This window comes from Gaeumannomyces tritici (genome assembly GCF_000145635.1).
Source record: "Gaeumannomyces tritici R3-111a-1 unplaced genomic scaffold supercont2.2, whole genome shotgun sequence".
NCBI lineage: Eukaryota > Fungi > Ascomycota > Sordariomycetes > Magnaporthales > Magnaporthaceae > Gaeumannomyces > Gaeumannomyces tritici.
Genome location: NW_008804546.1, coordinates 2,357,687 through 2,385,032, shown reverse-complemented (window position 1 = coordinate 2,385,032; position 27,346 = coordinate 2,357,687). Strand labels below are relative to the sequence as shown.

The 27,346-nt window shown below is 55.9% G+C and overlaps 11 protein-coding genes across 11 annotated transcripts; 6 read left to right on the top strand and 5 right to left on the bottom strand.

The window, feature by feature from the left end:
* Window positions 1-338: 338 nt before the first annotated feature.
* GGTG_03323 (hypothetical protein) lies at window positions 339-1,657 on the top strand (the record flags this gene model as incomplete). The annotated part of the gene is made up of 5 exons (XM_009221102.1): window positions 339-391; window positions 641-673; window positions 935-1,050; window positions 1,321-1,396; window positions 1,447-1,657. 5 exons carry the CDS (start codon window positions 339-341, stop codon window positions 1,655-1,657), a joined length of 489 nt encoding a protein of 162 aa, XP_009219366.1.
* Window positions 1,658-2,296: 639 nt separating this feature from the next.
* GGTG_03322 (nonsense-mediated mRNA decay protein 3) lies at window positions 2,297-4,247 on the bottom strand. The gene is made up of 2 exons (XM_009221101.1): window positions 4,055-4,247; window positions 2,297-3,978 (listed from the first exon to the last, which is right to left on the bottom strand). Exons 1-2 carry the CDS (start codon window positions 4,129-4,131, stop codon window positions 2,478-2,480), a joined length of 1,578 nt encoding a protein of 525 aa, XP_009219365.1. The 5' UTR covers window positions 4,132-4,247; the 3' UTR covers window positions 2,297-2,477.
* A 2,231-nt stretch (window positions 4,248-6,478) lies between these two features.
* GGTG_03321 (hypothetical protein) lies at window positions 6,479-7,173 on the top strand (the record flags this gene model as incomplete). Its single annotated transcript, XM_009221100.1, has 3 exons — window positions 6,479-6,572; window positions 6,661-6,727; window positions 6,795-7,173. The coding sequence occupies 3 exons, from the start codon at window positions 6,479-6,481 to the stop codon at window positions 7,171-7,173; spliced, it is 540 nt and encodes a 179-aa protein (XP_009219364.1).
* Window positions 7,174-7,261: 88 nt separating this feature from the next.
* Window positions 7,262-8,526, bottom strand: GGTG_03320 (hypothetical protein). The gene has a single exon (XM_009221099.1). It carries the CDS (start codon window positions 8,062-8,064, stop codon window positions 7,333-7,335), a length of 732 nt encoding a protein of 243 aa, XP_009219363.1. The 5' UTR covers window positions 8,065-8,526; the 3' UTR covers window positions 7,262-7,332.
* Window positions 8,527-9,461: 935 nt separating this feature from the next.
* GGTG_03319 (hypothetical protein) lies at window positions 9,462-11,637 on the bottom strand. The gene is made up of 2 exons (XM_009221098.1): window positions 11,202-11,637; window positions 9,462-11,107 (listed from the first exon to the last, which is right to left on the bottom strand). The coding sequence occupies exons 1-2, from the start codon at window positions 11,534-11,536 to the stop codon at window positions 9,691-9,693; spliced, it is 1,752 nt and encodes a 583-aa protein (XP_009219362.1). The 5' UTR covers window positions 11,537-11,637; the 3' UTR covers window positions 9,462-9,690.
* A 1,626-nt stretch (window positions 11,638-13,263) lies between these two features.
* Window positions 13,264-14,337, top strand: GGTG_03318 (hypothetical protein; the record flags this gene model as incomplete). The annotated part of the gene is made up of 1 exon (XM_009221097.1): window positions 13,264-14,337. One exon carries the CDS (start codon window positions 13,264-13,266, stop codon window positions 14,335-14,337), a length of 1,074 nt encoding a protein of 357 aa, XP_009219361.1.
* Window positions 14,338-14,754: 417 nt separating this feature from the next.
* Window positions 14,755-17,289, top strand: GGTG_03317 (peroxisomal copper amine oxidase; the record flags this gene model as incomplete). Its single annotated transcript, XM_009221096.1, has 3 exons — window positions 14,755-14,847; window positions 15,235-15,651; window positions 15,709-17,289. The coding sequence occupies 3 exons, from the start codon at window positions 14,755-14,757 to the stop codon at window positions 17,287-17,289; spliced, it is 2,091 nt and encodes a 696-aa protein (XP_009219360.1).
* A 62-nt stretch (window positions 17,290-17,351) lies between these two features.
* GGTG_03316 (hypothetical protein) lies at window positions 17,352-19,163 on the bottom strand. The gene is made up of 3 exons (XM_009221095.1): window positions 18,636-19,163; window positions 17,798-18,533; window positions 17,352-17,716 (listed from the first exon to the last, which is right to left on the bottom strand). Exons 1-3 carry the CDS (start codon window positions 18,795-18,797, stop codon window positions 17,469-17,471), a joined length of 1,146 nt encoding a protein of 381 aa, XP_009219359.1. The 5' UTR covers window positions 18,798-19,163; the 3' UTR covers window positions 17,352-17,468.
* Window positions 19,164-20,614: 1,451 nt separating this feature from the next.
* GGTG_03315 (hypothetical protein) lies at window positions 20,615-20,848 on the top strand (the record flags this gene model as incomplete). The annotated part of the gene is made up of 1 exon (XM_009221094.1): window positions 20,615-20,848. One exon carries the CDS (start codon window positions 20,615-20,617, stop codon window positions 20,846-20,848), a length of 234 nt encoding a protein of 77 aa, XP_009219358.1.
* Window positions 20,849-22,421: 1,573 nt separating this feature from the next.
* Window positions 22,422-23,660, top strand: GGTG_03314 (hypothetical protein; the record flags this gene model as incomplete). The annotated part of the gene is made up of 2 exons (XM_009221093.1): window positions 22,422-23,367; window positions 23,437-23,660. 2 exons carry the CDS (start codon window positions 22,422-22,424, stop codon window positions 23,658-23,660), a joined length of 1,170 nt encoding a protein of 389 aa, XP_009219357.1.
* Window positions 23,661-24,055: 395 nt separating this feature from the next.
* Window positions 24,056-26,895, bottom strand: GGTG_03313 (hypothetical protein; the record flags this gene model as incomplete). The annotated part of the gene is made up of 8 exons (XM_009221092.1): window positions 24,056-24,086; window positions 24,196-24,573; window positions 24,659-24,778; window positions 24,837-24,944; window positions 25,036-25,088; window positions 25,214-25,369; window positions 25,460-25,697; window positions 25,759-26,895. The coding sequence occupies 8 exons, from the start codon at window positions 26,893-26,895 to the stop codon at window positions 24,057-24,059; spliced, it is 2,220 nt and encodes a 739-aa protein (XP_009219356.1). The 3' UTR covers window position 24,056.
* Window positions 26,896-27,346: the final 451 nt, after the last annotated feature.

The window sequence follows — 27,346 nt, the reverse complement described above, 5'->3', positions numbered from 1 at the left end:
TAAAGCATGCCGGTTTTAAACAATAAAACGGCATTTAATTATAACGCGTGCAATTTTTTAAAAGCGCCGCACTTTTTTTTTTATTTATTTTTTCTTTCCATTTTAGCTTTAACCCTTACTTATTATTTAGTAAATAAAGGCATTTCCATAAAAGGAGTAATCCCGAGTTATTGCGGTTTTAATGTTACCTTTTTAACTTTTTTCGTTATTATTACCATTTTTTTTTTTTTTGGGGTCGGGTTATAAAGGGCAGGGTTACTTTAACGGAAAGCTTTTTTATTTTTTTCCTTAGCCTTATCCTTTTATTTGTTGCCCGGCTTTGGGTAAAGCTTAAAAAAATGGTTTATTACTTTTTTAAGCTTTTTAATTTTAAAGCGAAAGCTATCCAAAAGTTCCTTTTGGAATAAAGCAATTGCAATGCGCAATTGGGGCAGGAAAGGAAAGGGGTTGCAACGGTAATTGCTTTAAATACATTAAATATACCGTAAAATATAACCATTCCAAAAGGTGCGCGCTATAGGCTTATTGCTGCAAAGGCCCCGAAATTTTGTTAAAGAACTTTTAGTGCATTTATTGCATAAAACCGCGCGGGAAATGGTATTATCGGAAAAGCTAGCTAAAACGTTTCCGTTAAAAAAAGGTTAACGGTTTCGTTAAAAAGAAAGGCCAAATAGTATTTTTTTTAAGGATTAAAACGGAAAAAAAAGGGTAGTTAATATAAAATTTGCGAAAACGGTTGGGAATAAATTAATTTAATTATTTACCCTCGTTTTTTTACCCGTTTTGCGCTTTCGGGTATTGGGGAAAACGACGGGCTTATCGTTATTATCGTTATTTTTTTAAACGAATTAATTAATAAATTTATCGAAATTAAAATCGATTTTAATCGTTTAACGAATAAGCCAATCGGGCCCAAAGCTTTTGCTTGGTCCAGCCGGAACTTAAAAAGCACCGATTGGATTGGGTTAAAAATTAGGACGAAACGTGCAAAAAGTAACAAAAATAACCGAAAGCTCGAAAACGGTTACGGTAATGTTAATTGGGGTCCAGGTTAAAAAACGGCGCAAAGCTTCCATTCGTTTAGCGTAATAAGCCCGATTAACTTTAACCCGTTTAGCGCTTTTGGTAAACGCACGCGCTTTTATCGCTTTAATTGCTTGGGCGTTATTTTAAACCTTTTTGCGGGCAGTTTATTGCTTCCACGCGTTTTTTATATCCCGTTGCTTATCTTTTTCCGCGGGGAATTTATTTTTCTTTTGCTTTTTTTCAATTTATTGGGTTTTTTCCTTTTTTTAAACAATGCTTTTTCCGTTTGCTTAGCTTTAATTATTAAAATAACTATAACCGCTTGCAAATTTGCATTATACGCGCATAAAACGAAATTAGCGAAAAAGCGGTAAATTAATAAAAAAGCAAAAAGCTATAACTTATTTTTTTGGGCTTAAGCCCGGTTAAATTTTTTGCGTTTAACGCGCTTTTAAACGGTTACACGCGTTATTTTGTTATTGGTAATACCCATTTTCCAATTAATTTGTTAATATTGTACAACGCTTCCAAAATATTACGCCGCCGCGCAAAGCACTTACAATTGTTTGCTTTTGCTTTTGCAAAAATTTTTGTATTAATAAAAGCCCGAATAATGGAAACGAAAGCGTAAAAATTTACGGATTGGTAAAAAAATGGTAATAAAAAGGAAAAAAAAAAAGGCCAAAACGAAATAAAAAAAAAAAGGTTTTAATTGCTACGCCCATTTTTTTCCGGTAATGGTTAAAGCATTTACTTCGTTACTTTTTATGGTTGGAGCATTTGTTTCGTTGCTTTTAGCAACGGAAAATGCTTGCTTTGTTACTTTTCGAAATTAATGCGCTTTTACGGTTACCTTTTAAAAGCGAAAAACGCTTACTTCGTTACTTTTTAAAGTTAATGCGTTTTTACAATTAATTTTTAAAAGCGCGGTAAGCTTTTAAATCCTACGCTATCAATATAGCAACCAATTTCCTTTTGTTTTATTTACAAACAACCCAAAAGGTTTGCTTAAAAGGTATATTACAAAATAAATAATATATATTGTTGTAAAGAAGCTTTAAGCATAAATATTAAATGCTTAAGGCATCGGAAAAGCGGTCCCCTTGCTTGGAAGCGTATAACGTTTTTAGGCGTTAAGAGGGAAGCTTAGTAAGCAAGGAGGATAGGGAGTTACGTGTATATAAAGGGCAAAGGCCCCTACGGGACCTTGCACTTCAAATCCTTTCCTCCTTAGAGCATATCAACCGGAATAGCCTCACACCGTGCCTATCCCTTCTGCCTGCAACAACAAGGTATCAAAGTTGTAGAATTACTACAGAGTAAAACAAAAAAAAACGCCGTTTATCATGCAAGTTCCCAGAGCGCCGTGCCCCCACTGACTTTTTGTGACCTACCCATGGAGAATGAGAGAGAACGAGTGACAAAGTAGAAGGAAAGGATGACAAAGGCCACTACTCATCCTCGATGGCGAGCTCGTCCATGTCATCCAGCAGCTCCGCCATGTTGACCTTGGGTGCGTCGTCGTCGTCACCCATCGTCATCTCGGTCTCGGCGATGCTCATGGCATCGGCCTCGGGCTGCCTCTTGGACTTCTTTGAGCTCTTGTAGAGCGCCAGGGTGGCGCGGAGCTCGTCGTCCTCCTCGACGTCGCGCAGGAACTGCTCGTACTCGGCGTCCAGGCGCTCCTGGTCCGCCTTCTTGGGCAGCAGCTCACCCTCGTCCTTGGCCATGCGCTTGAGGCGCCAGTTGCGGGTCCGGTTGCGCCGCTTGCGCTGCCAGTGCTTCTTGACCAGCACCACGTCCGGGATCGTGGAGCCGTACGCGTGCGAGTCCTCGAGCGCCTGGAACTCCTCGTTGTTGAAGTTGGTGCCCGTGAGCATGTACCCCAGCACCGAGTCGCCGGCCTGCAGCAGGCCCGACAGGTGGGTGCGCGCAAAGTACGTCTTGTCGTTGACGCCCAGATCCGACGCCCGTGCGACAGTGGCCTCACCTAGAATCCATTTGCCTTTTTGCGTGCCGAGAGGCTCGATATCCATGATGATGAACTCAACCAGATCCTTGGACTCGGCAATCGAATGGAAGGGGTGGCGCCAATATATCGAGGCCGGGACCTCGGCAGTCTGTAGGGTGCTCGGGTCCATAAAATTGACTGCCGTTCCGACCCTGTGGCAGAGAACTAGGGGCGAGATGTTGCCGACCTGCTTGGCCAATTTTATGGGGAGGACAACCAGGTCCTCTTTGCAGATAGGTATCAGCTCGACGGAGAATGTGAACTTGTAGGACTTTGTCGACGTGTGCACGTCCTGCGAGATGAGCTCCTGCGACTTCTTCATGCGGATGGGGACGGACGAGCTCAGGAAGTCGACAAACTTCTCGGCCTGATTGCGGGCCGCGAAGAAAAAGTCGATGCCATCCTTCACCTCCTTGATATTGATTGTGTCCCGGTGCGCGCCGTGCTTGAGGATGAGCTGCTCGAGGAAGAGGAAGGTGCGCTTATGCAGGACCTTTTGGCGGACCTGGACGCTGGCGCGCCACACGTTTGCCGTGTACGACTTTGCGCAGTCGGGGCACTGTTGGTACGAGACGATGTAGATGACCTCGAAGGACTGCTGCAGGAGCACGCCGTCCTGGACGGCGTCCTGGATGGTGAGCTTGACGCGCACGCGGCGCGAGTGCGGCTCCGTCCAGACGAAGCTCGCGTCGATGATCCGGACCTTGTGCAGGCCCTTGAGCTTCTTTAGGCAGAGCGCCAGCAGCTCGCGCGACTCGGGTGGCGCCAGGACCCAGCTGGCGGGGGGCAGCAGCCACCGGTCGCAGTCGCGGCAGAAGTGCAGCACCGCCTCGCGCTGGATGCCCTGGGATATGTCGACCGTGGTCTTGATACAGTCGTAGCAGAGCGCGCCGGCTGCCGTTGTGCCGTCGATCGGGGCGCCGCAGTTGCAGCACAGGATTCTAGAGATATAGACGGCATCTTGTTAGCGATTTGGAAAATCAACGAAAAAACAGGAGTATACAGAAGAGCACACACGTTGCGCCCGTCTGGGCTGTCCCCCCCATATGGGGATTGATAACCACGGGGGCATCTAGATCCATTGATACGTCCATCGCGGCGTGTGTGATAGCCGTCTGGGTCGTGGGTTGTCGTGGAAAATCGTTGTCGCGCAAACTCTAGTTTGTTGAAGCCTTTCCGGGTCCCTAAACTCTCCTCCTCGCTACAACAGACGGGAAGCGGGGGACTACGCAGTGGGGGAAATTTTTAATCGCAAAGCCAGGCACCCCGCTATCGATAGAAGGGATTGATTGATAAGCCAAGGCGGATCGCTCGGGGGGCACGTGCAGGTGGCGGCTTGGCGGTGGGCACTTTCAACGACTCGAGGCTGGGCCGTCGATTCGTGCTCGTCCACTTCCTTCGACTGGCCGATGGCCCGAACCGTTCTTCCAGGGAGGTATGTTTGCGCCGCTGTTGTTTTCATCAGTGTAATTTGTCCCCATCACTCCCGTCGTCAGCAGCCATTATTCATGCAGCCGTTCTGGAGATTGTTGGGTGATTTGGTTTGGTGGCGTTGAGTTTGGTCGGCTCAGCTTCATCCAGTGTAGACGTCCTTCAACAGCCGCCTCGTCTCAGCACTGGGGCCGCAAGGAGGGGCCTCAAACTCTAGGTACTCAGGAGATAGGTATAGGTCATCCAAGATTTATAGAAACGCTCTCTTTCCTCGTTCCGCCGAGCCCAGAGGGTCGGTGTTGCCGACCTGCGCAACACCCTTCCCAGTCCGTCTTTTTGTTCCCTCACTGGGCATTCGTGCCAAATTTCCGTTCGGAGTCTCCAGTGCCACCGCGCCAACGATCTTCGGCATTGCTACAGCGGAAGTTGAAGCAGAATAGCTTGCAATCATGAGGACTCGGGTCCAGCTAGTGTTCGCAGGGTTCCTTCTCCTGGTCCTGATGGTGGCAACAGCCCTTTCAGCGACGCCGCAGCATTTCGAGATACACTCGCCCCCTCGACCTAGCACTCTCCCTGCCGGCATGGGACAACTTCGGCCAAAGCTAGCACAGCGTACCCAGGGAGACGTTGAGCAGATAGAGACTTGCAGGCGCACCTGCCTCCAGCTGTGTGGTCATGAGCACAATTCGCCATACGAGTACTCGAACTGCCGTGAGTTAGAGCCCTCAATGGAAAAGCGAAACCTAACCTCCCAACACCCTGGGTAAAAGGCTAACGTCAAGCTTCGCGGCAGTGAGTCACTGCTACTTCAATACTGTTGAGTGCAGGGCAGACCAAGATGTGCTTGAAAACTGGAACCCATAGCTCTCGAGTTCAGGTGTTCACACCCGACATATGTACGAGACCTTGGAAAGGGATTCTGGCATTGTTCTCTGATAGCATAGCAGGATAACCTACTGCCAATACAAGACATCTTGGTTGAAGGACAGCAAGCAAGACACAGGCGACCGATCCATGCATGTAAATCTTCCCAAGTACGCGCCCCAATCATGTATACCGTCGGTTTAGGTCTAGGTTTTTCGGTTAGTAGTGTGAGAGCTCCGAGCACATGGCATAGGTACGACGGGAATTTCCTTTTACCCGGTCAAAGAGGTTTCTGACCATTTCTAGGGATAGCATAGCATTTTGACATCCTGCCGGTGGTATCAGGAGCACATATGGTAGTTATTAGCTGCTCGACCAGTACCAAACCAGGCGCAAATGGGGCTCATCATTACAGCTGGCGTGGTGCGCACGTTAAGTAATATGAAACCTGTCCAGCGATAAACAGACTTCCGTCTACAGGTCCTTCCTGAAGCAATAGACTGCCGTGCGCTGCTACAGATGAAGGCAAGAAGCCGCAAAATTCAAGCTAAACAGCTCGGCTGGGGCGGTCTCAGTCTATAGGACCCGGGCTAGGGACACGACTGCCGAAAGGAGTGTGCTATATAATAGCCGTGGACATTAGCCCGAGTGAGACGGGACCACGTTATGGAAAGCTCTGGTTTCAATGAGACGTTGAGGTTGCACAGGTCACGCCAGGAACCAGGGCGCATCTAGACCCGGACGCGAATGCTACGATAATATCCGTCAAGACGTGGGTGCTATTACTTGCATGGCCATACCTAGCCCGACCAGACCACCAAGACACACGATACCACGTTGTATATTGCTCTGCCGACAACCTGTCGAACAGGCCCGCCTAGAATAGCCACGAATCACACAAGCGAGGAGCCTCTAGGGGAAGGTTGCTTTAGGTGATGGCTTGAGTAGGCATGGTCGGCGTGCTATCCATCGGTGCTGTGAAACGGAAAGTACAAAAAAGACACGTTAGTCCCACGGGACCGCCCCATCTGGCTTATACTATATTGCGGCACTTCACGCTTTCTTGCCTGCTCCGTCAGTTGTAAACTGCGGCTCTCTGTGCTATCTCTCTGTCGCCTCGCGTCTGGAATGCGTTGTTTTGTTGACATGAGGTCGGGCCGAGGACTTGGCCTTCTGGCGCTGGCGGCCCAGGCCGCTGCTCAGTTTCCTAGCCCTTTTGGGCTTCCATACTTTATCCCTTGTCAGTTTTACCATCCCTCTCGGCGCAGCGGTAAAGCCGAGATAGTGATTATGTGATTGAGAGCTGACATCTGCTCATCGGTCGTCAGGTGCTGGATACCTTTACAAAGGAGGCAATGTCTGCCCCTCAGACGCCTTCTGCTGGTTCATTGGAATGTCGGTGCCGCCCAACGCACCCACCATGGCAGTCCCGTGCTGATAGAATACCTTCACCACCGCCCAGCCAGGACTGGGCCCTCTGCGCGCCGTGCTCGAGGGACCCGTCCCGGTGCCCAGGGCAGCCGCAGCCGCCGCAGCCGCCACCCAACCCCTCCGACGTGCTGTCGACCATCGACTTCTTCGGCAACCCCAACTGCGGCGGGTCCCAGGTGACCTTCACCAACACGGGGAGGGGCGGGGGTTTCAGCGAGGGCGGGTGCAATTACATCCCCGACATCTTTCGCAGCGCCCGCGTCGCCGTCCTGGCGAACGGCTGCACCGTCGAGATATTCACAGACACGGGTTGCAGCAGGGACCGCATCGTCGCGCGCACTGGCCAGTGTCTCAATGCGAATGGCAACTGGGCCAGCTACAGAACGTCCAACTGTGCTCGCAAGGTATGAGTGAGGGAAGGTATGTGGTGGTAGATGGTTCGACGGCGTGTTTGTACGTTGGACGAGCCAAACATGCTAGTTTTGCTGTGATCAAGAGCGGCAGTTATTTAACAGTTGCTTTATTTTATTATATATCGCCATGACGTCCCTTGCCATGCATGCTCTGTCTTACGAAGCGCAGCCAAGGTTAATGCCCTCGGCGAACAGTCCGCCGACGACAGGGATGGTAAACGTGGCCAGCTGCGCCGCGATCTTGCCGATGATGCCGCAGCCGCCGGGCTTGTTGTTTTGGGTCGACGCAAAGTCGATGATAAGGTCGTCGGCCTGCAGAGCGCCGTCGATGAAGGCGGTGACGCGAATCTGCGACGGCACGCGGTGGCCCCAGCTGTGCTTCATGCACTGGGTCAGCGTGGGCGTGTTGACGTGGGCGCACTGGTCCTTGCAGCTCTTGGCGGCCAAGGCACCGCAGGCGGCCTCCTTGACGTGCCTGGCACTCTCGGTCCACGACGTGCCGTAGCAGTCGGTGTAGATCTCGTAGCCGGTGTCGTCCGAGACCGACTTGAGCACCTCCCAGAGCGAGGCCACGAGGCCGTCGCGCATCTGATTGTCTTGGAGGCCGGGCGTGCGGCCCCACGCGCCGTTCATCCTGATCTGAACGGTGACGTCCGGGCCGGGCTCGAGCCGGTGCTGGCATTGGTTGGTGACGCCCGTGGATGTGCGGTCCGTGATTATGCCCCGCTGGTTTCCGGGCTCGGCGTAGATTGCGTCTCTGGTGACGGCTTGGAGGTCCATGTTGCCAACCTCGACCATCTTGTCGGAATACCGGACCTCCATCTGGATGAGGGCCTGGGCGGTGGCAACGAGCCCGGCGATGCGGGCGAGTAGCATGTCGGACTTCATGGTGGTGAATATGGTGGATAGGATCACAAAAGGAGTGTGGCCAGTGTCTGGGAACAGACTTGATTTGGCAAGAGAAAGACGATTAAAAGATGGTGTGTATGTGTGAAGGCGCTATCCGACCATGGGGAGGAAAGCTCAGAAAAGAACCGGATGGGCAGGATGCCCGATAACATATATACCCCATCAGCTCGAACGGCGGTCGGATGGGGAACAGAGATCACCATTGGTCTGTTACACAAAGCCCCAGGACTCGCGGGACAGTCCGGCACCAAACCCGAAAATAGAATGACGAGCAGTCTGGCAAGCGGGAATCTGGTTCTCGCGTGTGCCGGCCCGCCGATAAAGTGGTGCCGCGGTTTTCGCGTGCGTCGACAAGACGAGCGGCTGCGCTTGGAGCCGCCACCCCCTGGGCAAATCCCCGCTCGCCGTTTCACCCAAGACGAGCGCTGCAGGAGGCAAGACATGAGAGCCTCCGGGTAGATTCCATGCACAGCGCATTGCGTCGCCTTGGTTGTGGGGTTCTTGATCTCCCGGGTGCCTGCCAAGAGCCCAGCATGTCGGGGAAGTCGCAGGCGGCGAGTCAGTTGGCATGCGGCGGATCACAGCGTGGGAGCATCGTTCCTGGCGATCATTGATGAAGAAGCGATGTCGAACTAGGGCGAGCCCGGGTGCTGCGGTTAATCCCCAACGTGGACGGGCGATCGGCAGGACGGCACGAGCGTTGCTTCCGTAGCTAGTCCCGCCATGTAGTAGCCGATCTGATGCTGACATTTCCTCTCCTCGTGGGCTACTCAAGCTCAGCGTTCGACAGTCCAGCCACCCATACCTTGGGCCTCACGCCAGCGAAGATAGACAAAAGAGAGTGGCAAGGTGCACTAGCTCTTGTGGTTTGCTGACAGAGAAACATAGACCCGGGCCCAGATAAATTACTGCTTGATATCAGGATGTCCCTGTGTGGGAAATTGCGTCGCGATCCCGAGTTCTTGGATATACATGGAATTTTATTACAATGTCAAGCAGAACACGCGCAGGTCTTATGCGGAAACAGGAACTGCTTTCATGTTTCGAGGCATTATTAGGCTAGATATCGGCCTTGGTTGTTGAAATTACTGTCATGCGTTCTACTCCCGCGACGTGCAGGCCTCCTCTTTGCCAAACCGTTCCACCGTTTCCAGACAAGCGCGGGATTTAAGCATGGGACGAAAGCCATGGGGCCCAAAAAACTCCACTGACGTCACAGCTAGCGTGCGTGATAGGCCGAAAGTGGAAATTTTTGAGCAGAGAAAGGATTGTGCTGTCTGCCACCATTTGTGATCTGACTTCAGACATCACGCAAGGCTGTTCAGCAACCAGTGGGTTTTCAGGCTCATCACTCTCCAAGCGCGCAATGAACAAAAGTCCTTACATGAACAGATAAAAGAAAAAGGGAGCAAGGCGATTTGTGAGACAAGATGGGTAGTGGACGTTCAGTCTAGAGTTTCTAAACAGACAGATTTCGTGCCTACACATCAAAGCAGTCGAATTATATCAAGCGGCAGTTATACGTAAAGTATCGGTACCGCCTACCCCTACAGCCCTCTAATCCCCAACGCCTGCCCATTTTTCCTGGTTAAAACACAAAATCACTCAGCTATGGCCGCCGCGAAAGATATTATCCAATAGCTGGTACCTACAGGTGTCAGAGTCGAAATCCTGTCCTGCCCATCTCGACATCCAGGCCATGATTCTCATCGCATAGTCGATATTTCCGGCCGCCATGTATGAGGACACAGATGCCCGGCTGTATTCATCCGCCTCGACCAGCCGTCCCGCCTGTCTCGCGATACTAGCCATGAAGAACTCGTGCAGGGCTTGGGTTGACAGGGCTTGCAGATCACAGCAGCGGCGGATGTGTGCCACGATATAACGCTCCAACCGGCTGTAGACTGTCGGTGAAAGAGCAGTGCAAATCTCGTACCGGCCCAGGAGGACAAGTTTCTCCATGGGAATCCCAGCTTCTAGTCCCGAGAACGAACCGTCTTCCATCGGCCTCCCCCGGTCTCGGGGATCCACGGCGGTGCGCATGATCTCCTCGGATCTGTTCACCCACAGATCCGCCGCGGCGTCGTCGGGTCCTACCGAGCGCAGATAGCGCACCCAGCACCACCAGGTCAAGCTGCCCCCCGGCGCGTGCCCCAGGGCGCGCTCCCACGTGGTGATATGGCGGTGGAAGGCCCGCCGTGTGGTCTCTACCAGCATGTGCACGTCCTTGGCGGCGCCGGCGACGGCCTCGTCGGCGACCTCGGCCAGCTTGCGCAGAAGGTGCGGCATCGGGTGGGCCTCGGGCATGAAGATGGCGCTCACCTCGGCGGCGTGCCGCAGGATCAGGGCCGCAACCTCGGGCGCCGGGCGGGCCAGGACGAGCGTTGCCTCGTACAGGCACACGATGGCCTCGTGCGGGTGCGACCGTATCACGTCCTCGGCCTGCTTGGACGCCAGCTGCATGTACTCGCCAGCCGGCCCGGGGCTGTGCTGCTCCATCAGCTCGGCGATCATGACGACCGAGTCGATGAGGGCGAAGCCGAGCGGGCTCGGCGGGAGCTCGGCGACGCTCGGGTCCTTGATGACCTCGCTCGCGCACGCGCTCGCGTCCCAGATCACCTCCTCCGCGACCCCGGGGCTGACCGGCGAGCGGGCAGACGGCGATAGCGGGAGCGCTGACGATATCGGCGATGATATTGGCGTGCGGATGGTGATGGAGGCGCTGCTCACGTCCAGCTCCTGGCCTTCGTCGTCCTCGTCCTCGGCCGGGCTTTTGCTGCCTTTGCTGCCCCTGCGGCTTCTTGCAAAACTCTCTTCTGCAAACTCGTCAACCGAGATCTTTCGCCGCTGTAGGTATCGCTGGACCCGGTCGAAGTCGACAACGCGGCCGTTGATCTCTATGTGGCTGTCCTTTCCCTCTGCGTCCCGCTGGTTCTTGAGCTGTAGTATCCGCTGGACGTCCGCTTCTCTATTATATTTGATGAGACCCCATTGACTCAAGCGGTGCTTGTACATGCGAGCACTGTTGACCGGGGATCATCACATATTAGTCACCCTGCCCTTGTCTCGCGGCTGTAGTCCGTTTTCTCTTCGACGCCGTCGGTATGATGGCTTACTTGGCTGTAAAGTCGTAGTCCTGCCGCATGATTTCGACAATATCGTTCAACTTTCTACCCTCGTCGATGTAAAGACGTTTTATAGTCGCGCGGTGTATCTCCCAGTTCTCTCGTCGCAAGGCCCGTTTCTTGGTCCCTGGGTCGAGGCGTTCTGTTGGGCTGGGTGATGGAGATTTGCCCTTTCTTCTCGGCTCGGGCGACAGGTGGCCGTCGCTGGTCACCGTGATCTTGGGTCTGACTTGCATCTTCCCATAGGGCCTAATGTAGCCTTGTGTGCAGCAGTGAAGGGGTAGGTTGAGGACTGGGCTGGTAGAGATGACGGTGGCCGTTGCCATAGATATCAAGAGCCAGACTTGAGGCTGCTCTGGTATAGTAAACGGTACGGATCAAGGCAATCAATTGCTCGCGGAGTTGGAGTAAATAGGGCCACCGTGATGTAAAGATGCCACCATCCACAGCTTAGCCGCCTGGGTTGTCCCCTCCCTATGTACTATCTATGTCACCACCCCTTATGCGATGTACCAAGGTGGATCTCGAAAGCGCGGCAAGGGTTGCATCAAGGGGGAATTCCAACCATAAGCAAGAAGAGAAAATTCCTATTAGCTGCCGGGCCCTCGCAGGACCCAACTAGCATCGTTTTCCGCGACTTCCCCCCGGGGCCCCCCGCTGTTAGCAGGTGTGGGCTACATTGAAGCCTACCCAAAAAAGCACATACGGCGTCCGACCCTGGAAGGCGGGGATGGCAGCGCCGCCGAGCGGACCTGTCTCTTACACTCCGTGGTCTGAGCCACACCCGCCGACGTGATCTGAAAAGACCTGTGCATTCGTTTTCCCGCAGCCTTCACTCCAGCTAGGGTAGACCAGCCACTGGCAGTTTCTTAGCACGGCCGGTGGCGGACAGGTACGGCTTCCCGTCACGACAATCGCATGTCCAAGCATGTCCAAACATGTCGCAAGCGAGTGCTATGCCCCCGTTATTCCCGGTCTTGTTGTGTTTATCCCGCGCGCTAAATACTCTGACCTTGTATCATGAGAGTTGTAGGAGTATTTTGCGGGGCATGCCGGCGCCTCCATCAATCACAAAGCACAGCCAGATGTCGGGTCCGTCTTGTTAAAGCTGTGGTCCCGTCTTCGTAGGGCGCTCGTATGCCCCACACGATAGGTATTTTACCCACATTTGGTTGGTTGGTGGCCTTTAGCCCGCCTTCCTATTAGGCCTTTCTTCTATTTCGGCTCAGCCTCAACTGCAATTTCCAGCTCACATCCCTTTGGCTACGCTGCTGCAATCGAGTCAAGGTCAGTGCGACTGCGGCAAATCACGAATTTGGCGCTCACGCCGCGCACGCGTCCTACACAGCCCCATCTCCCGCACGCTCCCAGCCCACTCGTCGGTCGAGCCAAGACCCTTTTGTTGCTGCCTAAAATCCAGGAACTACCCGTCGACGTTCGTTTCCTGGCTCAGCAACGGCTGGCCCTCCAACACGAGCCAGAGTGACGCGGCCTGCTCCGATTTTCCAGGTTCCATTCTAGCTTGAGGGTGCTCTCGCATTTGGGGTTCCGCTCACAGCAAAAAAGCGAAAAGACCGAGAGACCGAAGGATCCGACTCAGCCACTCTGGAACAAACCACTCTCTGCGAGCATGCCACGCAAACTCCCTTGGAAACGTGGTGTCCCTGAAGCGCAACGGACCCGGGTACCTGCAAAAGGTGCGCCAGGCGTCCAGGGAGACAAATGTGGGTTGTGCCTTGATCCAGAGTAAAGGCATCCCCTGACCAACATTCAGCGGGTTGCAATATCACTGTATACCTGGAATGGTCCAACGATCGTGGACTGTGGACCAGCTCAGGGCTGCTATACCGTTTGCTTCGAAACTAACTCGCCCCGGACGCTATGAAGCCCGTCGTTCGCCATCCACTTCACCTCCACCAACGTCGCATGCCGAGAGGTAGGTACCCCTGGCTCGGGATTCAAGACGGGAAACTTGGATGGATATCAAGCTGGACCGTCAAGGAAAAGAAACGGGGTTCGGGGCTCGAGTGAGCTAACAAACCTGTCTCCGCCAATGTCACTGTTTAGTTTCATGATCGACGGCTTAGACGCAGATGACGGATATCGTATGGTTGAAGACGAATTCTTGTCAGTTGCAGGCGCATTTACGGCCCATCTGCACAAAGCCGAATACCACAGGCTCAAGACCCTGACCAAGAATAAGAACGCTGTGACGATCCGGGCAATATCCAGGCCTGTGGTTGGGAGTAAGACGGAGGCTGTCAAGCAATGCCAAGACGCTGCCGAGCTTGCCACGAGGCAGAAAGCGGGAATCAATCGAGAACGAGGCGAAATCCCATCAGAAGACGGTGACGATGACGACGACAGCGATGGTTTGGAAAATCCATGGGCCGGCACGGCGCTGCAAGGACTGATGACCAGCGCCAGGCCAAAAGCTGTACCTCTCTCCTCCGTCATTAAAGGCAGTGCAGGGACACACCCAGGACAACGGCGGGATGTTGATCACAGCTCTTCTTCAGTGGGCGGCAGCGGCACCAGCGGCATGCAAAGCAGGTCACTAGGAGCCCCCAGCCACACCGGCAGCGCGGTTTCATCTGCTAGGGGACGTGATCGAGGGAAGCTTACCGACAGGCTGCGCCCAACCGACGTAGAGAGCGATGAGGACCTCGACGCGCCGTCCTCATTCATCCCCGGCCGGCGGAACATGCCCCAATGCCATGTGCCGGTGGCTGCATCAGGCCCTCGGCTCCTCGCAGATCCACTGTCTATTGTCTCAGGGCCCTCGAGACAGACGCGCAATCCTCGCACAGCCCCGTCCCCTAGGAACATGCACGGCGCAACGGGAGGGTTGTCGACTCATGTCCCCGCCCGCGTTCCGGCCCACGGAGCCCCACGGTCGTGGGCAGCTTCTTCCCCCCAGAAAAGAGGCCGTGCGGACAACGGAGACGGCTCCGATGATGACGGGATCCTGCAACGGATCCGGGAACGGAGAAAAAGCCGCATGGCACAGTCAAAGCAGGAAACGCACAAGGACAAAGACGAGGAGAAAAGCGCCGGGCAAGTCAGGCCATCCGCCAATCAGGAGGGCCAAGGTGTTACATTGGACTTCATTCCGTCTTTTCTGTAGGCAACTTCGGCAAGAGACGCCGAAAATTCGGAGAAAACGGGCCTCGGGCACGGTACATGTAGGGTTCCTGCCACTTGCATATTGTTTCTGGGCCCGCCGCCGGAGAATAGGCCACCAACAAGAAGTGGACGAATTCGGTTGCCTGGAGGTTGAGAGATGGGCCCCATAATTTAAGGCTTCCAGGGGCTTGGTGACGCTCTGTCAGAACGGGCTTCCTGGGCCACCCATGTCGGTTTCATGCGGGCGAGCAAGGCATTGCCAACCGTTTTAGTTCCAGTCGATGCTCGACCCTGCGGGGTGATGTCAAGCCCGGGCAAGGTGGGCGGCGTCAACCGCAGCACGAATCGGGTGTGTGGGGGACGTCCAGGGGTTGATGCCTTGAGCCTGGGAAACAAGCCATTTGGCCGTTCGGTCACTATGGCAGCATTGGCCATGCCCGAGGTTTGGGGTCTTGGAACGCACCTTGCCGGTGAGCCTGCTTCTCGAAAGCGAGGAGTGTCGCTGAGTGTGGTGTGTCCAGTGAGGAATCACGAGACTAGCCCCACCCCCGCAGCAACGGACACAAGCACTCAACCTCGGCTGCCAGTCGCCGGCTCCGAAGCCGGCCGGCCTCCGGGACACCAGCTGCGGGGATTCTCATGTCGTGTTCCGGACCGTCCTGGACTAAGATCGGAACATACCGCAGCCTCGCCGTGGGATATCGAATAAGCAAAAAGCAGAGCGGATATTGACCAAACACCAGCCTCAAACAAAGACCTGCAGCACTTCCGAACCTGGCTATGGCTCCCCCACATCCATTGGACCCTTTGAGCCGCCTGGAAATTAGCAACGTAGGTTACGTGACCATCCCCCGTTGGCGATTGCATTCCAACGATGATCTGATGGGCGCATGTGTAGGCGGTGGGGGTCATCCGTCGGGCTTTCCCCGACGCAGACCTCTCCTTCCGCGTGGTTGTGCTCCAAGAGCCGCCAAAGCAGGCCATGATCCAATTTCTAGAGCGCGAGAATGCCGGGTTGCCGCTGGCCGAACGGCCTCCGCGCCTTGCCAGGGTTCAACTTTTTGTCGATGGGACTCTGAACGAGGTCGTGGTTGACCTTGGGCTGGGGTCTATGGTTTCCAACGAAGTGCTTGACGGTCGCCATTCCTACATAGACACTGTCTTTATGCAGAATGTCGCCGCCGCCTGCTTGGCCGACCCCAAGGTCCAAGAAGAGATCCGCAGCCTGGATCTTCCGCCAGGGGCCACCGTTGTGGTTGAGCCTTGGGCGTACGCCACAGACGGCCTCAACGACATGAAGGAGAGGCAAACTATGGTGAGACCCAACCTTCCCGCGCATGTTGGATTTGCCCACTAACTGCGTTTCATCCAGGCATGGTTCTATATGCGTCTGTCCGATAATCCAGACGCCAATTACTACGCATACCCTCTGGACATCTGCGCAGAGGTGACGAGCGATCTAAGAGTTCGGGAGATCTACCGACTCCCTTCGGGTGAGCACGACAAGATTCACACGGAGAAGAGAAAGTTCGACCGCCGGCGCATCCATTCCGACAGTGAATACCACCCCGACCTCGCTCAGGACAGCAGAACCACCACCAAGCCCTACCATATCAGCCAGCCAGACGGTCCATCCTTCGCCGTGGATGGTCACCGGATAAGCTGGGAGAAGTGGACGATGCGGGTGGGCTTCAACTACCGAGAAGGCATGACGCTTCACGATATCCGTTACGAGGGCCGCAGCTTGTTCTACCGCCTCTCACTGGCCGAAATGTTTGTCCCCTACTCCGACCCACGCCGCCCGTACCCGCGCAAGGCCGCCTTTGACCTGGGGAACGACGGCGCCGGGCTCAACGCCAACAACCTGGCCCTCGGCTGCGACTGCCTCGGCCACATAAAGTACCTGGACGGTTGGCTCGTCACAGCCGGGGGAGAGCCGCTGAGGATGCCTAATGTGATCTGCTGCCACGAGGTCGACGACGGCATCCTCTGGAAGCACACAAACTTCCGCACGGGCAACGCTGTCGTGACGCGCTCGCGCGTGCTGGTGCTTCAGACCGTCATCACGGTCAGCAATTACGAGTACATCTTCCTCTTCTACTTCCAGCAGGACGCGTCGCTGTTTTACGAGGTGCGCGCCACCGGCATCATGTCCACGGCCCCCGTCGACATGGACGAGCCGGACCCGCCGTCCTTTGGAACCGTGGTCGCCCCTGGCGTTCTCGCCCCGTCCCACCAGCACCTCTTCTGTTTGCGCATAGACCCCGCGGTCGACGGGCACCTCAACTCGCTCGTCGTCGAGGAGACGCACCCGATGCCCTTTGACGGCTCGTCGGCCGCGACGCCTGACGAGAGAAACCCGTTCGGGATCGGATTCTCGACCAAGTCCGAATACGTCACGGATGAGTGCGGGCTAAACCTGGACTTCAGGACCAACAGGGTGTTCAAGATCGTCAACGAGGGCAGGACGAACGAAGTCACGGGGACGCCGGTCGGGCTCAAGCTGCTGCCATGCTACAGCCAGATGCTGCTGGCGCACCCGGGCTCGTGGCACGCCCGGCGGTCCGAGTACGCGTCGCACGCCGTGTGGGTGACGCGCCACGCCGACGACGAGCTCTTCCCCGCCGGCAGATTCACGATGCAGTCCCTCGGCGGCGAGGGCATCTCGTCGTGGATTGAGAAGCGGAGGGCGGCCGGGGCCGACGCGGCCACGGGCTCGACGTCGACTTCGGTCCGCAACGCCGACATTGTGGTCTGGCACACGTTCGGCTCGACCCACAACCCGCGGGTCGAGGACTGGCCCGTGATGCCTTGCGAGAAGATGGTGGTTGGGCTCAAGCCGGTCAACTTCTTCACGCGGAACCCGGCTTTGGATGTTGCGATATCCAGGCAGGAGCGCAACTGCAGCGTCCTTGTCCAGGATGGAGCTGCCGCTACCCATGGTGCGACATAAGGCCTGCTTTCCCCCACACGAGTTTTACCTCCATGTCATAGTCTCGGGCATAGCCCATTTTTCGAGATGATATATTATGCGACACAGGCCTTTCAAGAATCAAAAAGATTCATTACGTGTTCATTGCGCTTGTTGGTGCCAAGTACCAGCCTATTCAGTCTCCATTACCCCCCATCTCCTCAAGCCTCGTACGGAGTCTCATACGGCCGCTCCGCCTGCGGCGTAAGGCGGGCCAGATGCCTCCTCTGGCTGTTCTTCCAGTCTACGAGGGCCGAGTGCTGTGTCACGCGGTTGTCCCAGACCACGACCGTGCCCTTTTCCCACTTGACGCGGACGTGGAAGTCGGCGCCCCATGCGATATGCTCGTACAGAAATTTCAGAATCGCATCCGACTCCTCCTTCTTGAGGCCATCGATGTCGCGTGTGACTATTGAGAGATAGGGAGGGGGGGCTGCGTCAGCGGCAAATACTCGTTTCTCACAAGGCATCAGTCCCGAAGGATTCTCACATTGCGGATTGACATAGAGCGCTTTTTCTCCTGTAACGGGATGCGTCCGGACGATGGGGTGCGAGTGGACGACGGGCTCCCTGCGCTTGATGCCGCCCCTGGCGGCGGCGGCGTTGACCTGCTCGACGCCCGAGTGCGTGGCCGTCAGGCCGTGCAGGCGCTCGCGGAACAGCGGGCTCAGGCGGGCGTAGGCCTCGGCGCAGTCGGCGAAGAGGGTGTCGCCGCCGACGTCGGGCTGGTCGAGCACGTAGAGGAAGGTGGTGCCGGGAGGCTGGGCCTCGTACGACACGTCCGAGTGCCAGGCGACGCTGGTGGTGCGCTGCTCGAAGAAGCGCGCGGCGCCGCCGTCGCCCGCCTCGCGGTGCACCAGGTGCACCTCCGGGTGGCCCTCGGGGCTGCCCGACGTCGGGTGCACGTGGTGGCGGCCAAAGTAGCCGGCAAGGTCGAGCGCGTCGGCGATGGGCAGGTCCGCCAGGTCCTGGTCCCGGAACGCCACCACGCGCCGCTCCGCCACGTACCGCGCCAGCTGGTCCCTGCCGGCGTCAGACAGCCGGCCCAGCTGCACGCCGCGCACCTCGGTGCCGATGGTGGGCGTGAGGTGCGTCGCCGTCGCCTGGCCGGGGGGCAGCAGCTCGGCGAAGGACGGGTCGGCGTCCTTGCCGTGCTCGACGTGCGTAAAGGGCTCGAGTGGGGGGTACCTTTGCTCCGGGTTCCAGGTCGGGAGGTAGTGGGGGTACTGCGAGTTCAAAAAAAAAAAGAAGGGAAAGAGGCCGTCAGAATGTTTCCAGCGCGAGCTACCCGTATCGCGCCGCGCGCAGCCCTGGGCGCCTGTCCATACCTTTGCGGCCTCAAACCCCTTTTTGCCTAAGCCCTTCAGCTCCGCATCCTTATTGTATGCGCTCCGGGCCGACAGCTCCTTGTACTGGCCAACTGATGCCGAGTAGTTGTTCGGCTGTGTCGGCGCCTGGACCGTCACCGTCTCGACCGCGGATGGTGCCATGATGCGTGAGTGTTAGTCGCCAGGGGGACCAACGGAGGTGATTCCTATCTTGGGAAGATCCAGCGCTCAATGATCTCGTCTCCGCCCCGTGAGAAAGGTCCTGTTCTGTATATATAACAACAACCCATTCCAGGCCTGTCTCATGGTACACCCGACCCCGCACGTCTTTCGGCATGGCGATAGGATCGGAATGCGATCGATCGACGGGGTTCTGCATTGATCAGCCATCACGCAAAGTTGAACCGGGATCACAACTTCAGCTGCACTGATAGCCATCCCATGAACATGGATTCTAACCCCCTTCGGAATATCTGCCGCGCAGTCCGGCACATTAAAGTCGCGGATAAGCCATCATATCGATCTCCCGAACCCGCGTCGTGGGGCGTGAAGATGTCATTGCCATGACGCCATCTGCCTTCCTTATATCACGCCATTCTTGCACCACATCGGAGCCACATCACGGCTTCTTAAGGCCCAGTTCTTTTGAGGGGTAGCGACTTCTTCATTTACCCCAGCTATCACCAATCGATGGTAGGTAATCGTGTTTTAGTAATTAAAATGGACCATGCGCAGCTCTCCCGCGGTTGCATAACATGGCATCGGGTTAACATGAGATTTTGTTAGTGTCCCTTTTGTGCATCGAGTGGGCCCAGGACACGTCGATTATCGGTCTGCCACACAAGAACGGATATACCCCTCGCAGTGTATGCCGATTCTAATATCATAAACCTTATCAGAATCACTAACGCTCGGTACAGGCGAAAAACACGTAATGACATCTGAGAAGAGTGGTTCCGCCACTACCGCGCATTCACACAAGGCTGAGGGCACCATACTCTCTATTATTTCCTCACAGTTCCTTTTGGAGACACACGTCCACCCCAAGACAGCTATTATAAGCACCTCGATTGACTTCCACGCCTTGTAACAGAGAGGAAGGAGGCAATGGATGGGCTTGCCACAACCCGGATTTTTCACGGTGAATTCGGCAGTGTCAAAAGTGTCAAACGTGCGAGGATTCATATCAGGGTGGGTGGATGAAACGCTTTTTTTTAAGCAAAGCCCGAGTGCGCCCAGAAAATTAATTTTCAATTACTTTTTATAAAGGGCATAAACGCCGCGCGATGTTGCCAAGTTTAACTCTCATAGGGCGTGCTGATTAAAGTCATTCGATACGAGGCAAGTATAATGCAGCGATACTTTGTTAATTGAGTGGGAAACGGCAAGCCACGGGCTTCAGAGTTCTTCTGTAAAGCCGTGAAGTGGAGGAAAGAAATGTGGACAGATCCCGATTATGAGGCAAGGTAGGAACAACTTTATTAGGCTGTTTCCAAAGACCACCTGGGGTTTTTGTATCAGCAGCAGCTGATACTCTTGGATTTACACAATCCTAACGCTTTCCAGGCATGCTTCTTTTTCCGCCGGCAGAGAGATGATTCAACCTTTCCTCGATTTCATTAGTACCTGCTGTTCAAACCAAACATGTTATAAGAATAAGTAGCGTGAAGGCTCGGACGAGCCAAACCTTTTATGTCCACGTGCTCTCTCATTGACAAATAGAATCCCAAAGAGGCAACTCCCCGAAGATAGCTTTCTTTCTAGCTTCCTTAGAACTACGGACCCGCGCCACTTTTAAGAAAAGGCTTTAACGGGACAGACTCTGAAAGGAAAGCCACATCCCCTGAGGTACGCGCGTGTACTGATGTTGCCTAAGTAGGCAACGTTAGGTAGAATTCAGGAAAATCGCTACCTAGTTAAGCCTGCGATACCGGCCTTAACCGGACACTTTGCGGACCGTGAATATCGAAAGTTTACAAATGCGACCCTGTGACCTCTCCTACATGCCGAATTGCTATGGCCTAAGCGACGCCGGTAAAGCTTTTGATCTCCACACGGAGAGCGCGGAATACGATGGTGTCACAAAGGAGGCTATCGCCAAGGGCCGGCCCTTTGTCCTCAGGACTGGGGGCTGGATCGCAGTGGCAAGGAGGCTTGTTTCCGAAGGCGCAGTCCGCGCGTTGATCTTGAAAACCGGGGTCCAGGCGGATTAGAAATCCTCCCGGAAGGGGATTGATCGACGGATGGTAGGTCAAGCAAGGCCAAAGCTCTCTGGGCGGTCCATTCCGGATACCACCGAACGCTGTGACCCCCACAGTTGCGGCTTACGACGATGCCCGTGCGGGGACTCGATGGGCGATATCCGACAAAATACCCACCCGAGCCACCGCGCAAACGTCGCCAAGGCTGAAGGCCAGGGAAGCTGACAAGATCCAGATGAGAAGGGCTGTGCCTGGCGTATTGATGCATCGAACCCGGTGGACATGGGATAAGGGGAGTTGGGCTTGGTCTCCTGTATTTCCGCCAATGGAAGAACTTGGCTTTACGACTATTGATTTTTTTTTTGGGGCGGGGGGGATGATTTGCTGTAGCAATCGGCTTTCCCCGTATTCGCAAGCACAGTTCAGATGGGACATACCCGACGGCGTTGGAACGGTATCAGTGCGTACATATTTGTGCGTCGTGGTTCTAGGGGCAGACCATGACCTCGATCCAGCACATCAGAGCAGAGCAAACCGACAGCGTCCCCTCCCTCCCCCTATACTCGCGCCCACTCAGACTGGACAAGACTGACACGAAGCTGGCGTTTTTCTTGTTTGCTGCTTTACTCTCCCTGCAACGCTCAAGTGCTGTCGCACAATCGATGGCAAATGCGGGGAAGGGAACGCCGGAGAACGTGGAAGCTCGAAGGGCGTATGGTTGGGCTTCATTTTACGGCGTATTCGGCGCCCCGAAAGGGGGATGTCAAGTAGATCAAACAGCCAATCAAGCGGCGGTGGGACGGGAAGGACTAGGGAAAAGCCAAGGACGTCGACAGCGTGCAAGCGGCTTGGCCACCACGCTCGTCTGATGAATACCCACCGTCCTCCTGGGATTCACCAATATCCATCCTGTTCGGGTCGGGTCGGGTGATCCCTTGGAGTGCCGTGGGGTGCCGGAATAGGAACAAACCTCCGGAATTTGCCCCTGATGGGAATGCCCGGTAGGCCGAAGGAAGGGATCGGCAGGTGGGCTCCTGGTAACATGGTCCAGACCGTAGGTGCTGGCTGCCCCCCAGCGCCCACCCCCAGGGAGCCAGGCATGCCACCCTGGTCGCCACGTGTGCCGCGATTATCACCATCATTGCGGTTCCCCCACCAAACCATCCCGGAATAGGCAATTGTGTTACACGCTCCTTCGGGTCTGGAGCAAAGGATGGCAACAAGGTTGGGAATGGAGATTCGCTCTTGGCAGGGAGGAGCCGCCGTTGAGACCGCTGGCGATGGACGACCTCACGCCTGGGCGGCGCCCCTGACAGACGTAGAGGGACTTGGACGCCAGTAGGACGGCGTGGCTGGCACGATGGAGACCTGTCAGGCCGTGATATAAAAGGATGAGTTGGCGCCGCCAACATGGTCCTCGGATTCCTGTCTAGCCATCAAGGAAGCCTCTCAAGCCCCCTAATCCAAGTCGCAGAGCCCAAATAGCAACAGCAGCGCCAGCAGCATCATCAAGCGTCCCGTCTGTTTTCTGTTCATCAAGCCCCCTTTCCTCTCGCAACCCACCAGCCGAGTCTTCACCGTCATCATGCGTGCCTCCTTCTTCACCATCCTCAGCGCCACCCTCGCGTCGACGGCGAGCGCGCTCCCTGCCGCCACCGCCGCCGCCGCGGAGCCCGGCCTCATCGACCTGGCGCCCTTCAAGGGCACCATGGGCTTCCCGACGCGCCCCGTCATGTCGGTCGAGGAGGCTCTCGCGCGCACAGCCAAGGTCAAGGCCGACGCCGAGGCGTGGGAGAGATCGCACAAGTCGCAGCTCGCGGTCCGGTCCGCGTCGGACAACGCCAGGGAGTACGCGGCGGGCCGGGCGCGGAGCACGTGCAAGAACCCCGAGGTGCGCATCGAGTGGCGCAACTTCCCGCACGAGTACCGCCTCCTGTGGGTCAAGGCGGCGCGCTGCGTCTACGACCTGCCGCCGCACCCGGGCTACCCGGCCGCGGCCAAGAGCATGGCCGAAAGTATGGCATATATCCATCAGCAGCTTATGGAGAACATTCACTCGGTCGGCCACTTCAACATCTGGCACCGCCTGTTCCTGTGGAACTACCAGGAGATCCTGCGCAACCAGTGCGGCTACCCGCGCGAGCTGCCCCTGCCCTGGTGGGACGAGACCAAGGACTCGGGCAAGTTCTCCCAGGCCTCCATCTTCGGGCCCGACTACTACGGCGAGGCGCCTCCCGTGGTGGTCAAGGGCGGCAAGGAGTACGCCACGTGCGTCCGCACCGGCGCCCTCGCCAACCTGACCATCAGCATCGGCCCCGTACACAACCTGACCACCCCGCACTGCCTGTCCCGCGCCGTCAACGAGACCCAAACCGCCCAGACGGCCAAGGCCTTTGTCGACCTCGGCAACTCCTACCCTTCGTTCTGGGACATGGCCGTCTCGCAGGAGGAGGGCCCGCACGCCTTTGGCCACACAGGCGTCGGCTCCGTCATGGGCGACATGTGGGCGTCCCCGGCCGATGCCATCTTTTGTAAGTTTTATCATGTCCCCCCAGTCCCACGTCGTCACCGGTCGTCTCTAACAACAGCCCCTTATTCAGACATGCACCACACCTTCACCGACCGCAACTACTGGGCCTGGCAGCAGGCCAACCCGTCGAACCGCACCTATCAGATCGGCGGCATGAACGCTACCGTCGGCCCCAGGACGGCCAGCACCCTGGACTCCCCCATCCGCTTCATGGGTCTGTTCAACGAGACCACGATTCGCCCTTTGCAGGACACCCAGGGCGGCAGCCCCTTCTGCTACGTCTACGACTACTAGACGGCGTTGGCCCCGGGTTAGCTCGGGGCGTATTCAGCCAACAGATAGTGTATAATAGGGGACGCTACTGACGTCCGACTGCGCTTCATTGTGGCAAATTGGGGAGCACGGAACCTCCGAGTCCATGCTACTTGTTGCCCCTGTGGCTTTCCTGCATTGTTTGCATCGCGAGCTGCTCTTTCCGATATCTTTAATTACTATATACACTTCCCCAGGAACATGCCTTGCCTAGTCATGACGAAACGCTGCAGCAATCATGTATACTGCAAAATATGCCGCCATTCCCTACATGATAACAAAAGTAAAACAGACAAACACAAACAATAAAAAGGGAGGTCTTTAGAGTGATTCGTGCCGATAGCAAACGCCGAACCACCAACCTCCCAATGTCGTAGGTCACCTTCGAACATCATCGAGGGGATTCAACTAGACCAACGTGTCAGCGCGTGGAACCGAGACGAACTTATCAGCCTGAGACGAGGAAACCCCCAGGACACATGAGAAACTGGGGAAAAATCGACAAGCTGCAACTCACCTGTGGATTCCTGGGGTCAAACGGCTTGTTCGGGTTGAAAACCGGCTCTCTCTCCCTCCGACTGGGAGGCTCGGCGAAGAGAAGTATACACCCCGCCTTCAGCTGCTCGTCGCTCTGGGGAGTGCTCATGGCATTCACCCGGCCCACGTTCTCCTCGAGGTCCTTGACGAGCCACGCCATGTCGGGCCGGTCGTCGGGGGCGTGGGCCATGCAGCGGGCGACGGTCAGACGCATGTGGGCGTCGACGTACTTGAACCCTTCGCTAAAGAGGTACCCGCCGTACGTCGGCGGCACGGGCGGTTCAGCTCCCGGGGCCGGATCCCAGTCCAAAGTAGGTGGGAAGTGTGGCTCGACTCCTGTGATTAACATCCACATGATCTAGATGCGTTTTGGGGGATATCAGCCTCGGTGTCCGGGTTAAAGAAGAATATTGACAGCGCCAGGCAGGCTGTTGTTGTCTTACATGGGCAGCCTGGTATAGGTTTGTCTTCCACCCGTAATTACCGGCCACGTGCTTGGACCCCTCTGGGACTTCGCTGGCAGGATTGAGGAAGACCGAGTCCCATTCGGGCGCGAACTGCTCCTAGCGGTGGCGTGTGGTGTTAGTCATGGACGGAGGCTGCTGTGCGAGCTGGACGAACCGGGGCATAGAATCGTGGCTTTCCACGTTTGCGATAGTTCCAAGCGGCTTCCGTATCCCGCCGGGCCCTGTTCGAGGGCCATCGTGATGCCAGGCCAAAGTCTGCGATCTTCGAGAGGGGGGAGGAAAAGGGTGTGTTAGCGCCGGTCCAGAACTTCGGACAAGTGGGCATCGAGTGCCAAAAGCTGGAAGTCTCTCACCTGGAGTTTTGGTGTAAGGTTGTGGTTGAACTCGTCACCGTCGCTCACCAGGACTGCATGGACAGGCGTCAGCAGGTGAATCATATTCCGGCAAGGGTGATGAGGAGCGAGGCAGACGTGGAAGGGATACGGGACTGAAGCAAGAAAGTGTCTACGACAGCAACAGATATATGCACACCATTGAGAGGGTCCAAGTCAAAGTGAACAAGAGTGGATGGCCTATCCCCAGGCTGGCGGTGGTCGTAATCGGGCTGTACGCCAGGCATTTCTCGAAGATGCTCGTGAGCGGGCTGTTTTAGAGGGGGATATTCGATCTCGATGACACCCATAAGCACTAGTTTTGGATGGAGAAGCAATTAGCCAGGGCACCAAGATATCGTCGAGACAACGATGCCGAAAGGATCAGGCTGGGGACGGGACCTACGGCACTTCCACAGATACCATAGAAGCTTCGGGGGCAGATCATCCGTTAGCTGGACGATGAATTTGCCCATGTCGCCGAGCCTGCTATACTCGAGAAGAAGAATATCCTGATCGGCCTCGGCAGCGTCGGCATCGAAGGGAGCCCCCATTGCAGACCCCGGGGCTTTTGCTGTGAGCAAGGGGCCAAAAAACTCGTGGGGGGAGAATAATTGCACAATATGCTCGGCTCGGGAGAGATCCTGCATAAAAGCTAAATCAGAAACAGGACACAGAAGAAAAAGGGGGAGTGATATTGCGCACACGCAGGGCGGCCTTCTCCTTTGGAAAGGACGTGTTATTGTTCGCGCGCAGGTTGAACTTGGCCACCACGTCCTGGATCCTGCCGGCCACGTTCTCGGCCCTAAACAGGGCAACCAGCCCGTAGCCACCGTAGCCCAGCAGCCGCCTGAACTTCATGCCTGCCTTGTGCAGCACCCGGGCCTTGTCGTCCAGCAGGGCCGCCACCTGCTCGGCCTGTCCGGCCTTTTTGAAGGGCGAGACCCCGGGACTGAGCTTCATCAAAAGGCGCGCGGCGCCCCTCCTTCCCGCCAGCTTATGCTCCCGGTATAGGCCCACGGCCCGTTCGCTGTGTCTGTAACCGGAGACCGCGGGGATGTTGATTCGGGACCAGATATGTTGCCGCGAGGCGCTATCGTACGGTCGGCCGTCGCCACGCCACCAGAAGTTTCGAAAGTAATCCGCACAGAGCTGTCTTGTAACAAGCTGGCCGGGCTTGAGGACACGGTTGGGCCAAGGAGGAGCTGGCGTCGGAAGCTGTGGCGGTAGAGGGAGATTCACCGGAGCAGCGATCGGCCGCCCGCTGGGATATCGCGGCTGTTGTAAAAGGTGGGCAGCCGTGTTGAAATTCTCTAGGGGTACCAGAGGATGCAGCAGGGTAGGCAGCGGCGCGATAGTGAGAGGAGCCAGTGGCCGAAACTGTGGCGGCGGAGGGAGCCTCATCGGGGGAGGGATCGGCTTCCAGCTGGGATATCGCTGTCGCTGCAGAAGCTGGGCGTTCGTGTCTGCCGTCTCTCGCAGCGTTGGGAGATGAGGCGGGGCATGCGGCGCGGCCGCGGTATAGGCTGGAGGAGCGGTGGACACTCCTCGGGCGTATCCCGGAGGCGGAGGAGGAGGGATAGGCCCGAACCCAGGCTGAGCCGATAAGAGGCGCGCCCGAGGAGCTGCCCGTGGAGCATGAGCGGCGCCAGAAAGGCCTCCGAAGACCATGCCTCGAATACCTTGCAAGATGCTGGACATTCGTCCGTCGCTCCGTGCCCTGGCGCTGGCGCCTCTCGTGGGGTTATGACCCGACTTCACAACACCTTGGCGGGCATCGCCCCTGGCGGCGTCTTGACGGCCAGTGCCTTGTCGGTTGTTGGTGAGGTGGGGAGGTGCCATGCTCAGAGCTCGGCCTGGGTACTCGCTTAGTTTCACTGCAGGCAAACGTTACATGTGTATATCACACGAAAAACGCAGAATATAGGAACTCGGCAGAGACGGAACAAGTTTGGATATTGTTGGAGCTGCCAACCCTTAATCTCTCATGCACCGAAAACAGCGCGTGTGGATGCAAGAACAAAGAGAATTGAACCCATTGTTAACCAAATCGGATGCATGCGTGAACCTTTGAGTTCCTTTTGATCTGATTGACTAGACCCTGGCAGAAACTGCCGTTGACAGCAGGAGTGAGGATAAGATCCAGAGGGGTCCTGCTCCATGGAAGGAGGCCCAACCATGGAAGGAAGCTCAACCATGGAAGAGGGTCGATCGAGGCTCTCCACTGGAGGGAGTTGCATTTGGAGATCCCAAAAATATATAGAAAAGGAGACATGGAAACAGACAGGATAAA

Coding starts and splice junctions, on each gene's coding strand:
- GGTG_03322 (XM_009221101.1), bottom strand. CDS start 4,131: ATGGACGTATCAATGGATCTAGATGCCCCCGTGGTTATCAATCCCCAT. Junction 3,979..4,054: donor ACAGCCCAGACGGGCGCAAC/GTGTGTGCTCTT, acceptor CTATATCTCTAG/AATCCTGTGCTGCAACTGCG.
- GGTG_03320 (XM_009221099.1), bottom strand. CDS start 8,064: ATGAAGTCCGACATGCTACTCGCCCGCATCGCCGGGCTCGTTGCCACC.
- GGTG_03319 (XM_009221098.1), bottom strand. CDS start 11,536: ATGGCAACGGCCACCGTCATCTCTACCAGCCCAGTCCTCAACCTACCC. Junction 11,108..11,201: donor GACTACGACTTTACAGCCAA/GTAAGCCATCAT, acceptor CCCGGTCAACAG/TGCTCGCATGTACAAGCACC.
- GGTG_03316 (XM_009221095.1), bottom strand. CDS start 18,797: ATGGCACCATCCGCGGTCGAGACGGTGACGGTCCAGGCGCCGACACAG. Junction 18,534..18,635: donor AGGGGTTTGAGGCCGCAAAG/GTATGGACAGGC, acceptor TTGAACTCGCAG/TACCCCCACTACCTCCCGAC. Junction 17,717..17,797: donor GCTCTATGTCAATCCGCAAT/GTGAGAATCCTT, acceptor ATCTCTCAATAG/TCACACGCGACATCGATGGC.